The sequence below is a fragment of the Punica granatum genome, chromosome 4, assembly GCF_007655135.1.
Source record: "Punica granatum isolate Tunisia-2019 chromosome 4, ASM765513v2, whole genome shotgun sequence".
NCBI classification, from domain to species: Eukaryota; Viridiplantae; Streptophyta; class Magnoliopsida; order Myrtales; family Lythraceae; genus Punica; species Punica granatum.
The window spans coordinates 21,137,163-21,151,530 of record NC_045130.1 but is presented as its reverse complement, the minus strand read 5'-3'; the positions used below and the strand labels follow the sequence as shown (position 1 = coordinate 21,151,530).

General features: G+C 50.9%; 2 protein-coding genes across 2 annotated transcripts; both read right to left on the bottom strand.

Annotated features, from left to right (window-relative positions):
• Nucleotides 1-3,300: 3,300 nt before the first annotated feature.
• Nucleotides 3,301-5,217, bottom strand: LOC116204226. The gene is made up of 3 exons (XM_031536309.1): nucleotides 4,888-5,217; nucleotides 4,253-4,782; nucleotides 3,301-3,400 (listed from the first exon to the last, which is right to left on the bottom strand). The coding sequence occupies exons 1-3, from the start codon at nucleotides 5,215-5,217 to the stop codon at nucleotides 3,301-3,303; spliced, it is 960 nt and encodes a 319-aa protein (XP_031392169.1).
• Nucleotides 5,218-10,179: 4,962 nt separating this feature from the next.
• On the bottom strand, nucleotides 10,180-12,132 carry LOC116204225. The gene is made up of 2 exons (XM_031536308.1): nucleotides 11,147-12,132; nucleotides 10,180-10,954 (listed from the first exon to the last, which is right to left on the bottom strand). Exons 1-2 carry the CDS (start codon nucleotides 12,130-12,132, stop codon nucleotides 10,180-10,182), a joined length of 1,761 nt encoding a protein of 586 aa, XP_031392168.1.
• Nucleotides 12,133-14,368: the final 2,236 nt, after the last annotated feature.

The window sequence follows — 14,368 nt, the reverse complement described above, 5'->3', positions numbered from 1 at the left end:
AAGAAGCTTGGGGCTTGAGCCGTCGGCCAAGGGGATTTAGCCGTGGCTTGGGGCGGTTGGGCCATGGCTTGGGTTTGAGCCGTGGCTGTGGGTTTGAGCTGTGGCTTGGAGGCTTGGCTTGGCTAAGCTGTGGGTCCCATCCGATTAAGAGAAAAGCCGGGAGAAGCTCGAGACTAGATTGGTTACGCGTGTGCCTTCCGAGGTCCGATTAATTGATGAATTTGGAATGCTTGCATGAAGGGAATTTAAATGAGCCCAATATCGCCATACTTCGTGTGAACGAATATTTGGGTGACTCGGCACCCCAAGAGTCGGTTTTGCTTCGTTTGGACATTCAGAGTGGAGTTGACCGTCCCCGTTCTCCGATTACTTCTCTGTGCACTGTATTGTTCGTCTCGGCGTGCTTTTCGTCCCGAGTGGGATCATTGGATCACCATCCTCGATCGATGACCATTAGCCGGAGGTGACCTAGGGACTCGTGACCCGGGTTTTATCAGTGTTTACCGAATGCCTTGAGGTGTTCGGGGGTCATTGTGGTCTCTGTTTGTCATAAATATGTCCCGGAGACTCGCTGATAGGCGTTCGTGACCACTGAAACGTCCCTCGGGAGACCAAGTCGAACTCCGAAAGGCAATATGAAACTTTTTCCATGGTCCCGGTGGTCCTTGGGTGCGTGCAGGCCCGTTTCCGGGTGCCGTTCACTTGTTCGTGGATCGGGCCCCTGGAAGCCCTGTTAGGAAAGGCGTCTATAAGAGTTCGGGAGTGCCCCGGCTTAAGCAGGAGGCTTCTGAAATGCGCTCGGAGGTGCCATTGGTCATTTTGGTACCAAGAGGGATTTTTAAAGTCCCATATTGGATATCTTCTAATGCTCCGGTGATTCGGCGATGAATAGTGCCACAGTGTCTGATTCTGTTGTTTTGGGGTTAGTTGTTCGTTCGTTCTCCTGATTGCCCTTCTGTGCTTTCCCTATTGGACCTTGCTCCTCTCTCATAGCCCGTGCCCCTAGGCCCGAGCATTTGCCTCTGATTGCCGAGTCATGGATAGTAACCCGAGCTTTGGTCGGAAGTCCTCTGCTGGAGCCGGTGGACCAAAATGAGGTGCTGACAGTGGTTCACTTGAACGACGAATTATCGATGTGCTCGCGAATACGGTTTTAATGAGCCTAATATTGACATGTTTCTTGAAAGCGATTGCTTGGGTGACTCGGGGACTCGAAAGCCGGTTTTGCTCCGTTTGGATGATCGGAGCGAAGTTGTCCGCTTCTGATGCCTATTTGCACTTATGCGTGTTGTAAGCTCGTACCGGTGTATTTTTCGCATTGAGCGGAACGGTTTACTTGCCGGTCTCGAGCGAAGATCGGTAACCAGAGACGTCCTAAGAATCCGCGAACAGATCTTTCTCAGTGCTTCCCAAATGTTTTAACGTGTTCGGAGACCACTGGGATCTCTGTTTGTCAAAAACGAGTCCCAAAGGCTTGCCGAGAGGCGTTTATGACCATTAAAACGTCACTCGGGAGCTCGGTATGATTTGCTTGGTCCGAGCCGAAATGATTTCCTAGCCCCTGGGGATTGTTGGGAGTGGGTGGTGCAAAGCTCGGACGTCAACATTTCCTCGAATGAGCTCTAAGCACAAGATTCCGCTTGAAAGGGGCCCTTTTGTTGCCGGAATGGTACTTGGGAAACCTAAATGGATTGTGCAATGCGATGAGGGTTCGTTTTCCCAGGCCTTGAGGTCCTCGGGATTGGTTGGCGCGGATTTCGTGCACTGACGGTTCATTAAAAGGGTCTCTGGCCACGTTTATGTGCAAAAATGGGCCCTTTCTCCGAGTCGGGATCCACTCGGGAGACCAAGACGAACTCGGAAAGGCAGTCTGAAACTTGTTCCTTGGTTCTGGTGGTCCTTGGGTGTGTGCAGGCTTGTTTCCGGGTGCCGTTTATCTGTTCGTGAATCGGGCCTCTCGGGGGCGCCGTCAAGAAGGCGTCTGTGAATGTTCGGGAGTGCCCCAGCTTAAGCAGGGTGCTTCTGAAGTGTGCCTAGACGTGCCATTGGTCATTTTGGCACCAAGAGGGATTTTTAGAGTCCCATATTAGATACCTTCTGACTCTCCGGTAATCCGGTGATGAATAGTGCCACAGTGCCGGCCTCTGCTATTTTCAGGGTTTGTTGTTCGTTCGTTCTCCTGGTTGCCCTTTTGTGCTTCTCTAGCGATTCTTGCTTCTATTTTGTAGTCCGTGCCCCCATGTCTGTTCGTTCGCCTCCGATTGCCGGGTCACGAATAGTAACCTGAGTTTCAGTCGGGAGTCCTTGTGTCGAGAGCCGGTGGGCCAAAATGGGGTGCTGACAAGTAGCGTGGAGCATCCCTTGACGGTTTCTGGCGTATCAAGAGCACGACCTGTCTTGTGAGGCAGATATGAGTCCGTCAGCGGGGAGTACCCTTCAGGGTTCCCGACTGCACCTGTGCATTGAAGAAAAGTAGCCTACAAAGGATGTCAGCTACGCAAGATCGTTGAGACTATGACGTGCAAGAGGAATCTATGTAAAGATGTGTTGGGGACATGATATCAGTGACCATTGGAGGTTGGCCGTGTCCCTACAAAGGAATGGCTTTTCATGGAACGGGGGTGACCCGTGGAATACATGCACAAAGGTAAAGGGATGGTCTTTGGGATCCTCCTAATCAAGGATACGATGATTCGTCCCCATTTCGAGGCGAGCCCTGAGCCCGGAGAGTCGAAGAGAGTTTACTTGCGTCGAAGACTGCCGACCCACTACTCGTCGTAGCTTCACAAAAAAGTGCCGCTGTTCTTTCGTGGCAGGCCGACGATTGCCCCTAATTTTTGCCTAGGCCGGGAAACGATTGACGGCCTAGCGGGGTATTTTGTTTTGATATTTCTCTCACGAAGCTCTCCTTTTGCTACGATCGACCAACTTGGGGTCGCACCTCTTGGTCCCTCTAATTTTTACCTAGACCGACCTTTGTGGGTTTTCGACCTAGCAAGGGTTTGTTTCATGCTCTCCTTTTGCCACGGCTCCCCTTTGCGGGATTTTAAGCCGTGCCCCTCTCTCCCTAACTTTTGCCCAGGCTGCCTCAGAGAGGTTTTCGACCTAGCGGGAATTTACTCTTTTTCTCTCAAGAATGTTTTGGGGTGAGGAAGAATGACGGGAATAGACGCAAATCTAATGAGCATTGAGAACGTTGCAATTGAACGGGTTCGAAGCCCGAAGACTGAAGGACAAGTATTTTGTCTGTGGCCCGCAGTGGCGAGGAGGAAGAAGAAACCGTGAGGCGCTGAGGAGCGATCAGGGATAATACTTCTTAATAGCGTCGGCATTGATCGGGAGTGTGTTTTCTGTTTCGTCCATGTCGCTTAAAATGATTGCTCCTCCAGAGAAGGTCTCCCTGACAACAAAAGGTCCGTCGTATTTATACGAGAACTTTCCTTGGGAATCGGGCACGACGTGTAGAACCTTCCGTAGGACAAGGTCGCCGGGCTTGAATTCGCGATGGTGGACCCTTGCATTGAATGCTCGAGCCATCCTTTGTTGGTAACATTGTCCGTGGCATAGTGCTTTCAGTCTCCTCTCGTCGATGTGATTGAGCTGCTCATAGCGCTGTTTTGCCCATTATGCTTCTTTAAGTTCGGTCTCGGCAAGGATCCTCATGGAGGGGATTTCTACTTCGATTGGGAGGACCGCCTCCGTGCCGTAGACTAAGGAATACGGGGTTGCCCCGGTCGAAGTACGTATGGACGTTCGGTATGCCAAGAGTGCGTAGGGGAGCATCTTATGCCAATCCTTGTAGTTCACCGTCATTTTTTCGATGATCCTCTTGACGTTTTTGTTCGCCGCTTCCACTGCACCGTTCATTTGGGGACGCTACGGCGTGGAATTGCGATGTTGAATTTTGAATTGTGCACAGAGCTCGTCGATGATCTTATTGTTCATATTTTTGGCGTTGTCCGTAATGATTGTCGCGGGGACTCCGTAGCGAGCAATGATGTCACGCTTGATGAAACGTGCCACAGCCTTTGCGGTGACCGAAGCAAGCGTGATGGCCTCGATCCACTTAGTAAAGTAGTCGATTGCCACTAGGATAAATAGGTACCCGTTGGATGCTTTGGGGTTAATAGGACCGATCACGTCGATGCCCCACATTGAGAAAGACCATGGGGCTGTCATTGGATGCAGCTCGTTAGGGGGTGCTTTAATATGACTCGCATAGACCTGACACAGGTGACAGTGCCTGACGTGCCTGACGCAGTCGGTTTCCATAGTAGACCAATAATATCCCAAGCGCATGAGCTTCTTGGCAAGCATGAGCCAGTTCATGTGAGGGCCGCAACTTCCCCCGTGTACCTCCTCCATGAGACGCCACACCTCGTGTATGTCGATGCACCTGAGCAATGTAGCGTCGAAGGATCGCCGATAGAGTGTTTCGCCGCTTAAGAAGTAGTGCACTACTAGTCGTCTTAGCGTCTTCCGGTCGCGGCGATCAACGAATGGAGGATATTGGCCCGTTTGCAGGAGGTGCTTGATGTCCTCGTACCACGGTTTAGCGTCGGTTGCTTCGATGGCGTCGCAATAGGTCGGACCTTTGGCGATCTCAATCTCGAGGGGCTCGATGAGGTTCCCCTTTGTGATGCTCGCCATGGATGCGAGTGTTGCGAGCGCGTCCGCAAATTGGTTCTTCGTACGCGGAGTGTAGGTGAATGAGATCTTCTCGAAGCTTTTTGTCAACTCCTCGAGATACTCGTGGTACGGGATTAACTTTGCGTCCTTTGTCTTCCATTGCCCCAACGTCTGGAAGATTGTGAGCATGGAGTCACCGAACACTTCCAACTCCTTCACCTTGAAGTCAATTGCTACTTGTAGGCCAAGGATGCACACCTCGTATTCGGCCATGTTATTGGTGCAGGAGAAGTCAACTTTCGCAGCAACCGGATAATGGTGCCCGTCAGGGGATATCAGCACTGCGCCGACTCCGGATCCTACGGAATTGACCGCCCCGTCGAAATACATCTTCCACGTCGGCTCATCCTCCTCATCATCTACTTGGAGGATCCCTTCGTCCGGGAAGTCGGAATTAATCGGTGTGTCATCCTCAATTGGGAATTCCGCTAGGTGGTCGGCGATTGCTTGCCCTTTGATTGACGTGCGAAACACGTACTCGATATCATATTCTGTCAGTTGGCAGCGCCATTTTGCGATGTTCGTCATGGAGGACGGGCAATCGAGCAAATACCGTAGGGGATTCGCTTTTGATAGCAAGTGGATTGTGTGATAGAGCGTGTACTGTCGGAGCCTTTGCATGACCCATACCAACGCACAACACATCTTCTCGATCTCCGAATAATTAGATTCCCCTTCGGTAAACTTCTCGCTTAGGTAGTATATTGCCCTTTCTGTGTGTGTTGACTCATCCTCTTGTCCCAACATACATCCTAAAGACTGTCGGCGCACTGTTAGGTACAAGATGAGGGGACGATTTGGCACAGGTGGGACCAGCACTGGCGGTTGAACTAAGTAGGCCTTGATGACGTCAAAGGCATTCTGACACTCCCGGTCCCACTCGATCGCCGCATTCTTGCGGAGCAAGCGAAAGAGTGGTTGACACTTGTCCGTCAGATTCGCGATGAAGCGTGCGATGTAATTTAACCGTCCCAAGAAGCCGCGTACCTCACGGACCGTTGACGGCGGGGGTAGGTCTTTGATTGCCTTGACTTTGTCCAGATCAACCTCGATACCACGCTCACTGACCACGAAGCCTAACAGCTTCCCCGACCGGGCGCCGAACGTGCACTTTGCCGGATTGAGCCGGAGCTTGTACTCCTTTAAGCGGTCGAAAAGACGCTTCAAGTTGACGAGGTGATCTTCTCATTCTTTGGATTTGGCAATCGTGTCATCGACATAGACCTCGACTTCCTTGTGCATCATGTCGTGAAACAACGTGACCATAGCTCTCTGATAAGTTGCCCCGGCGTTTTTGAGACCGAAAGGCATGACGCGGTTGCAGAAGGTTCCCCACATTGTGGTGAAGGTCGTCTTGATTTTGTCCTCTTCGGCCATCCGGATTTGATTGTATCCGGAGAAGCCGTCCATGAAAGAGAATTGAGCGTGGCGTGCCGTATTGTCGACTAGGACGTCGATATGAGGCAGAAGGAAATTGTCTTTAGGGCTAGCCTTGTTAAGGACTCGGTAGTCGACGCAAACTCGAACTCTTCCGTCCTTCTTTTCCACTGGCACAATATTTGCCACCCACTCGGAATAGTTGATGACTTCGAGGAACCCCGCGTTGATTTGCTTGACGACCTCCTCTTTGATGCGAAGGAGAAGGTTGGCTCGCTGTCGTCGTAATTGCTGTTGCTTGGGCGGAAACTTCTCAGTGTCGAGTGGAAGAAAGTGCTTGACTATTGAAGGGTCCAAGCCTGGCATATCGGCATAGGACCAGGCGAAAACCTCTTAGTATTCTCTTAGGAAGTCAAATATCCGGGTTCGTTGTGTAGGGTCGAGGCCTGTCCCGATTTTCAAAGTGCGAGGCTCTTCTTCGGTGCCCACGTTGATCTCCTCTGTTGCCTTGGCCGAGGTGAGTTAATGGTCCTCGAGGCAACGCAAACTCTCCTCTATCTCGGACATTTGACCATCCTCGGCAAGCCCTTCACCGAAGTATATGGGTCGGGGCTCTCCGAGACATTCTTCGAATGGGTTTGAATCGACGTGTCGGACATTTGGATTCGAGTGGAGCTTGGAAATTTAAAAGAATCGTCTTAAAAAATTTAGAATGCTGCGAATGAATGAACAGGAAAAGGGGATAATAGACGTGGGAGTTCAAAAATGCATGTAGGGATTTCATTGATAGTATGAATGTGAAGCCACAACAGAGATCCCTCTTCCGTCGTGCGGCTTATGGCTATGCTGACACGCGGGAAACATCTTGTACATAGATAAGCCTTACACATCGGCGATCCAGTTGTCAAGCTCCTCATCCTCCTACGCAAGGCGGATGTGAACCCCTGAAGGAATCTCCTCGGTGACGTCGTACACAGCTGGCAGAGCGGCAGGCGCGTCGTCGAAGTCCGAGGAAGGGCCGTCAAGGGTGCTCCCGATGATGTGTGGAGGCCCGAGAAAGAAGTGGGATAGTGGGGGAATTGGAATGTCCCTGTTGAGCTTCCCATAGTATGCGGTGAGGCGGTGGAGGTGGTTGCCCTTGTGAAGTCATTTGCTCATCATTTCAGGTCATTTAGGTGATTTCGGGTGAAGGACGTGCTCTCGGGTGCGCACGCCCGTGCACCCCGCGCGCCTGCCTATGCGCCTGTCGCCTCCCGCGCGCCTCCCGTGCACTCCTGCCGCACGCCCTGTGCGCCTAGCTCCCCGAACGTGCATGCCCTTGCACCCAAGCACTGTTCCAAGCGTTCAACCGAGTCACCCGACTCTCGAACACTTCCCCGACTCTTTCTTCGTATCCCGAGGCTAGGTAAAACACTCTCGATTTAGAGAAGTTAGAACCTTTTACATTATTTGCATGGCTATGAAGTAATATGGCGTTTTATGCATGTTTAACTTGCAAGACTTAATTTTTATACACTTTCATATTATATTATGCATGTTCATCATCATATAACATGTTAGCATGTCGGGAAACGTTTGGATCGACCCTCGGAAGACCTTCCCGACCCGGAATAAGCAAAAGAGCTCTCGGGTTTGCCTCAAGAAGAGGTGACCGAGGCTTGGCTTGCTTTCCTCGGGGTTAAGATCGGCCTTCTTAGCCCTATCCAAGCTCGATTCCCGAGTTTTCTCGTGTTTTCTTACATGCATGAAGTCGGTATTATTTTATTGATTCCTTAAATAATATGTTTGTGCATGGTTGCATGTTTGAATGTGTTATTTAAATCATGATAATACCGACTTTCGTTTAATCGTGTTATTTAACATGTTTGATGTTTGAGAATGGGAGAAACGGTTCAAAACAAGACGGGGAAAACTCGTGAAACCAAATACAAGCCATGAGGCCTCTCGACTTTCTCCAAGGAGAATAGGCCAAGAGTCTCATGGAGTTATTCGGGTTCCATGAGGCTTCCTCTTCCTGTTTTAAATCCGTTCTCAGATTTCATCTAATTTGCAAGTTCAATTACATCGAGAATCTCACATGAAATGTCTTTCCAAACCAAAATATGCATGGATTCGCAATTCGGAGACCCTTTCGGGCCTATTAGGACCAAAGGGTGTTTCGGCCATCGTTGGCCGAATCATCCTCGGTCTTTCTTGACCCGTCTTGGTCACCAAGTCACGAATTGTTTTCGTAATTAATGCATTCGGCACAACCCTTAAGCATTAATTTCACTAACGGGTTAATCGGGACACTCACACGGTCAATTCATTCAATTCAAACAAGTTTACACGAATTGGCTATTAACTGATAACTCGCGTCGAATGACGTTGGTGCCCTTTTCAAATTTATCAATTTCAAAACCCGAAACACGCGGTCCGATGTACCATGGACATCTGAAAAGGGCTTCTGTGTCTCAACTTGAGTTTTTAACTGATTCCAGGTAACTCAGGTCAGGATATAGAAGATCTTTCTAGATCACTTCTGGGCAGATCGACCGGTTCTTTGGCTTTTTCAAGGTTTTTGCACAACCCTGGACGATCCAGAGAATTGGTCGACACCGGCTACAGGCCGAGGTGGCCCGCACTACGATGTTTCCCCTTTTATGAAAACAATTTTCAAATAAAGGGCAAAATCGTCTTTTCACAATTCAGCGACACCCCTAGGGTTAGCATGACAGAAACACTACAGTACGGGATAAGAACGGGCTACCTGTTCAGGTGCAGGCTCATCTGCATAGCCTTTTCTTATCTAACTGATGAGTTTTTATCATCCTAACATAGACTCGGGTAACTAGAACGGTTATCTCTGTTAGAAAACATGCAAAATGCTGATTAACCTTTCACTCGACCTAACCAAACACTAGATAATGGTTAGGAGGAATTCTAGATTCCAAATCTAGAGTCAAAACACGAGTTTGGCTAATTCAATGGTAATTCAGTGACACAATACAGAACGACTGTAAAAGCAATCCACACACAGGAAACTTGACTACAGACATCCGATATGTCAAGTTCTCCAACAAAAGCCGAATGCTAAAACATTGGCACGTGTTTGATTGCTTAGCATATGGCATTTGCGTGCAAAAACACCACTGGGTTAATAATCTGTTAATTCACGTAAACACGACAATAACAAACACATTGTCTGTTATTTATCTATTGCTTGTCATCTTTCCGCACCTGTTTGCCATGCGGGTCGAGCTTGATCCATAAGCCGAACAATATTAGGGTTCAACGCCCTAATCATCGATCACAGGGTTCAATGCCCTAATCATCACTCACGGGGTTCAATCCCCCATTCACTAAGAGCCCACTGAATTGCACTTTTTGGTTATTTCCTAAACTCACGGTGAGTCGAGAGGAATATTAACCGAAAGCGAACCGAATGGGATTCAATCATTTGTAATTTGTAATTTATTGTATTTATTCTGAGAGCACATTGTAAGGAGTTATTTGTACATTTGTTATCGTAAGAATCCCATTCAGTGAGCGAACGATTCGAGAGTAGAATTAATCGAAATCGATTCAACGTTTGCTCATAGGAAAGTAAACCTCAAAGTTCGTGGTTTCGGTTCACGCAGGGAGTCAACCGTTATGGTTCGATGAACTGTAATGAAAGATTGTGAACCAATTCCCCGACACACGGGTTTACTTCTCTCTCGGCTTCTCCACCGACATCATTTAGTTCACCGAATCTCCGGTGTCAAAACGCGCGAGCCGAGTGCAGCTTAATTTATGCGGTAAATAATAAAACATGCAAGCCTAGCAAATCAGAGTACCGAAAGGGCGTGCGGGATATAGGCCCGCACGTAACATGAACCCCCTAACACGGACTTTCCGGTTCCGCACAGACCAATGCCTTAACAACAAACTAGGTGTTCCGTACCCTTAGACCCGGGTAACTTATCTGCCTTCGACCTACGGATCGTAAAATGATAAGTGGCGACTCCTTCTCTCACGCGTGTCTGTCACGCGTCCCCACGGGAAGGTGGACACTCCCAAGCCGCGCGATCCAAAAGCACACATGCGGGCCCCGGCGAGAGTCCAAATTCGGGTCCGTACAACCATTGTTAATCATGACTCGCCGATGACATAGTTGTTGCACTTGCAGACGATGTGCAACGCCCGTGATTGTGCCCACCCTTCGGAGGGGAGTTCATCTTCCGAAAACGAGATGGTGTTGGAGAAAATGGAGCTAACGGTCGCTTCTATCCTGTCTAGGGGCGTTTCCTTCGGGACTTGCACCGCCGTTAACACCTGCAGGAGAGCCTCCCGGTGTGGCTCCGAACTGAGGAGGAGAGTGAGTAGAGAGACATGGGCTGGAGACTTGGCCATCTGCTCTACCACCCTGTACTCGCTCGCCTTTATGATCTTCATGAATACTTCAACTTCCTCTTCGGTCACCTTATTGGGCGGAAAAGGCGTAGTTCTGGGTACTGCCCCAACTTCAGTGGCGCGCGCCTTCCCTTTGTCTGTGATCACCGGATTCTCATATACTCTCCCCGAGCGTGTCACGCCCATGACACTGAACTGTCGCTCGAGGTTCCCGACGCCTCTTTCATAGGTCCAAGGGACTTTGTTGTCCAAATACGGTTCCCGGGCGGGGATATCTATGACAAGAGGGGCTAGTGAGGCTATATGCCTTGTGAACTCGACCGTGGGTTCTTTAGGGGTATAATCGATCACGAAGGGAGGGGGATCATCCTGTACGTTCGCGTCCTCCCACAAGGTGCATACACTGATCATGTTTATGTAGGGTCCCGAGCTCGGCCTGTGATCAGGGAGGGGGTTAGCCTGCACATTTGGGGGCCTGATGACATTGAAGGTGAGCCTGTTGTTGTCGATCCTTCTTTGAATCTCGTCTCGCAACCTCCAACAATTATCAAGAGTATGCCCCGGCTCCCCTTGATCGTATTCGCAGTGCCTAGACTGATCTTGAGTGGTCAGATCAAAGCTCGGGCCGGGGGATATCGACTAGATCTGGTTGCCCGCAAGGAATTGCCGATATGTATGGGAAAGTGGGGCCGGTAAAGGTGTATACTGCTTGCGTGATCGGTATTGAGCGGCGTCGACCTGTGGGCCTTGTGAACCAGGGGCCTGCTGCGCCGGCGGAGGAGCTCTCGACATCGGAGGCTTAGGTTGAGGGGATGGAGTTGAGACAGGTGTATAGTGATGTACGAACGGCTGCGAGGTCATCGGTGGTGGAACCGTTGGAGCCGAGTAGTAGATCGATTGAGGTTGGTGCTGTGGAGGTGGTGGGAAGTAAGCAGGAGCGGCAGGTGGTACGGGCGCGAGATTCACTAAGTAATGCTGGGCCCTTGGGTGTCCCGAGTTGACGATGTTGACCGCCGTTTCCTTGCCTTTCCTGCCTCCTGTGGAGGGCACTCCGACGGTGGTCCTTCTAGAGGGTTCTCCTTCACCCTTGCCGACAGGGCCTTCCATCCCGTCGAGCTTCATACCCATGTCAAGCTTCTTCTCGGCCTCGATGAGGTCGAAAAACGAGGATGTGTTGGCCAACAGATGCGAGTAGTACACTCCTCGTATGGTGGAGTGGAATAATTGAATATGTTGTACCTTGCTGATTGGAGGGATATGTTTCGCCGCTTGGGCACGCCATTTGGCGGCGTAATCTTCGAACTTTTGGCCTTGCGCCATTTCTCTCGTGCTCAACTCTTGAAGGGTCGAAGGCGTCTCCGCGTAGCATTGGTATTGATCGATGAACTTTCGGGAGAGGTCCGCCCATGTAGGGATGTCTTCGGCCTTCAGCGACATGAACCAATCGAGGGCCGATCCTGTCAGGCTATCTTGAAATGAGTGGATGACGAATTCCTCGTAATCCCAATACTGTAGTATCTTTCCCCGGTAATGGCGAAGGTGGTGTCGCGGATCTGTCGTGCCTTCATAAGTCTTAAACTCAGGGATCTTGACCTTCGAGGGTAACCGCATGCTTGGGAAGAGACTATAGTCGCCATAGCTTGCGTTGGGGCGAGTCTCATTTGCTTGCAGGGCTCGTATTGTCTCCTTCATTCTCTTCAGTCTACGTTCCTGCTCGGCGTCAACCTCGGGAAAAAGTGCGTTGGTGAAGCGAAATGGGTCGCGTGAGTCGGCGTGCCCGATCCGGGAAAAGTGGTGTTTATGGGAAGTGGTGCTTGGTAGGGGAGGCTAATGGGGGGTTGTAGGGACGGGTAGAGAGGACATTCTGCAGCTTGAGGGCGAACCGGAGCAGGTACGCTTGGCGCCGGGAAAATCATCGGTGGAGGGGTGGTATAGACTACGGCTGGGGCCGGCATAGAGACAAGTGGTGGCGCAGACAGGGCCTGGTCTGAAGTTAGGAATATCGCTGGTAAAAGAGGGATGGCTGTAAGGGCCGGTGGCGGCGACAAGGGGATAGCAAACGGGTAAACCGTCGGCGCGTGTGTTGTTGGCGGGGCAGCAGCATCAGCGCTTTCCAGAACCTGGGTCGGCGGGATCCAAGAGGTTGGGTCGACTGTTGGCCCTTGTCTCGAGGAAGGGGTGGAGCTCGAGGAAGCACGGTTCGGCCCTCTGAGTAGGGCAAATAGTTCGGCCATGTTAGTGGTCATGTTGGCAGCTAGTTGGTTAATTGTGCCTTCGAGTGCCGCGATGCGTGCGTGGTCATCGGAGGTAGATGATGTCTGCGCTACTGGTGGCGAGACTCGTGGAGGGGGTGACCCTAAAGATGCCAGCGGTGGGAGATGTACCGAAGGAGCGTCTAAATACGTCGGTGGTACGCTCGCGGGAGTTGGAGGCGGCGAAGCATGTGTCGAGGGTGGCTAAGAATGAGCCGGGATTGGTGGATTGACTTCCTCAGAAATGTCGATTCGGTTCTCTTTTGTCATCCTAACACGCTGACGAGTGGGATAACGATGTGACACCAGTTGTGATTACCTAGATTCCATAAGTGTGTAAGCGTAAGTGTGATATTGACTATTTCGGAAGAATAAGTGTGGAACAATAAATAAAGGGTGAGATGCATGAGATGCATGAGTTTCAAAATACTAATGTCATTACATTGATTTAATTCGAGTTCCATAGTTTTTGTAAAGATAGTACATGAAAGAAAGAGGAACGTAAACATAAACCGACATCCCATTGCGCTCGGTAGCCAGCTGAGAGCCGCGTAGGTTCGAGTGAGGGCAAAAACGAATGCAACTGCTAATCTTAGGGATTGGAGACTTTGCGCGCCTTTGCCCTCGCTCCATCCAGCGTAGCGCTCAGATGGGCTATCTCCCGGTCTAGGTCCGCGATTCGGGCGCGTGCTTGAGCTAGCTCTCTCTGAAGTTCCCTGTAGTCTGCGACTTCTGCGAGGGAGTCGACGAGCTCGCAGCGAAGTCTATCACGCTCTTCCCTGATGGACTGTAGCTCTGTGCGCATGGCCGCTTGGGCGGAGCTTTTGGCTTTCGGAGTGGCCGTAGGTGCGGCTCGCGGGATCGGGATAGTCTGGGGCCGCTGCGGGGACACCGAGCCCCGTGAGTAGAACTGAACCACGTATGTTGATGTGGCAGAGAGTGCTCGCTCTTCGTCAATGGGGTGTTCGGGGAAGTAAAGACGTTGTATGATGCTAGTGTCCCGCTGACGGCCAATGTCCCGGATTTGTAGAAACCTCGCGGGTGCCGTGGATGTTGAATCGGCCCACTGAATGCGATAGGGTAGGCGGTCTGCCTCAGCAGGGACATCCTGTAGGCCACCGAGTTGTCTGATTACACGGCCGGGGAATATGAGCATGCTTCCCAAGTGGCTGAGGAGAGGGATACCCACAATTCCGGGACATCCCTTGATCATGGGGCCACCGGGATTCCAACAAACGACCCATAAAAACCGCGCGGGTGTTAACTCGTACAAGAAGTGCCTCCATTCCGAGAAACTGCGCTCGGGAAGTGGAAAGACTGGAACCAAGCGTGCGATTAGTGAACGCTCATCCGCAATGTAAGAGAAGGGATGTGATGAGCAAAAGGGGCGGATGTGCGTGAGGAGCCAAACTTGTAGGAGGTGTGGGGATCCTCTCATCCTGCCACGCCAAACCTCTCTAACATAGTCTAGAGACCGAACGGTCTCGGCTAGCAAAGCCCCCACATAGCTATGGCCTCCTACCGCTTGGAGGACGACTTGGGCTATAGCCTCGCCAATGAGGTTTGGTGTGTGCGGGAACAAGATTGTACCAAAGATCAAAAGCAAAAATCCGTGACATGCGTCGCGCTGATAGGACCCCGTCGAAGGCGTCAGTGCACGGAGGAGCATCCAGTCT

Bases quoted from the DNA above. Each gene is read 5' to 3' on its own strand.
- LOC116204225 (XM_031536308.1), bottom strand. From the start codon at position 12,132: ATGAAGGAGACAATACGAGCCCTGCAAGCAAATGAGACTCGCCCCAAC. The intron at 10,955-11,146 runs GTATACACCTTT...CGAGATTCAAAG, and splicing joins CAATACCGATCACGCAAGCA to AAGGATCGACAACAACAGGC.
- LOC116204226 (XM_031536309.1), bottom strand. From the start codon at position 5,217: ATGACGAACATCGCAAAATGGCGCTGCCAACTGACAGAATATGATATC. The intron at 4,783-4,887 runs GTGTGCATCCTT...GGGCAATGGAAG, and splicing joins ATAACATGGCCGAATACGAG to ACAAAGGACGCAAAGTTAAT. The intron at 3,401-4,252 runs GCACGTCAGGCA...TTTTGTTGTCAG, and splicing joins ATGGAAACCGACTGCGTCAG to GGAGACCTTCTCTGGAGGAG.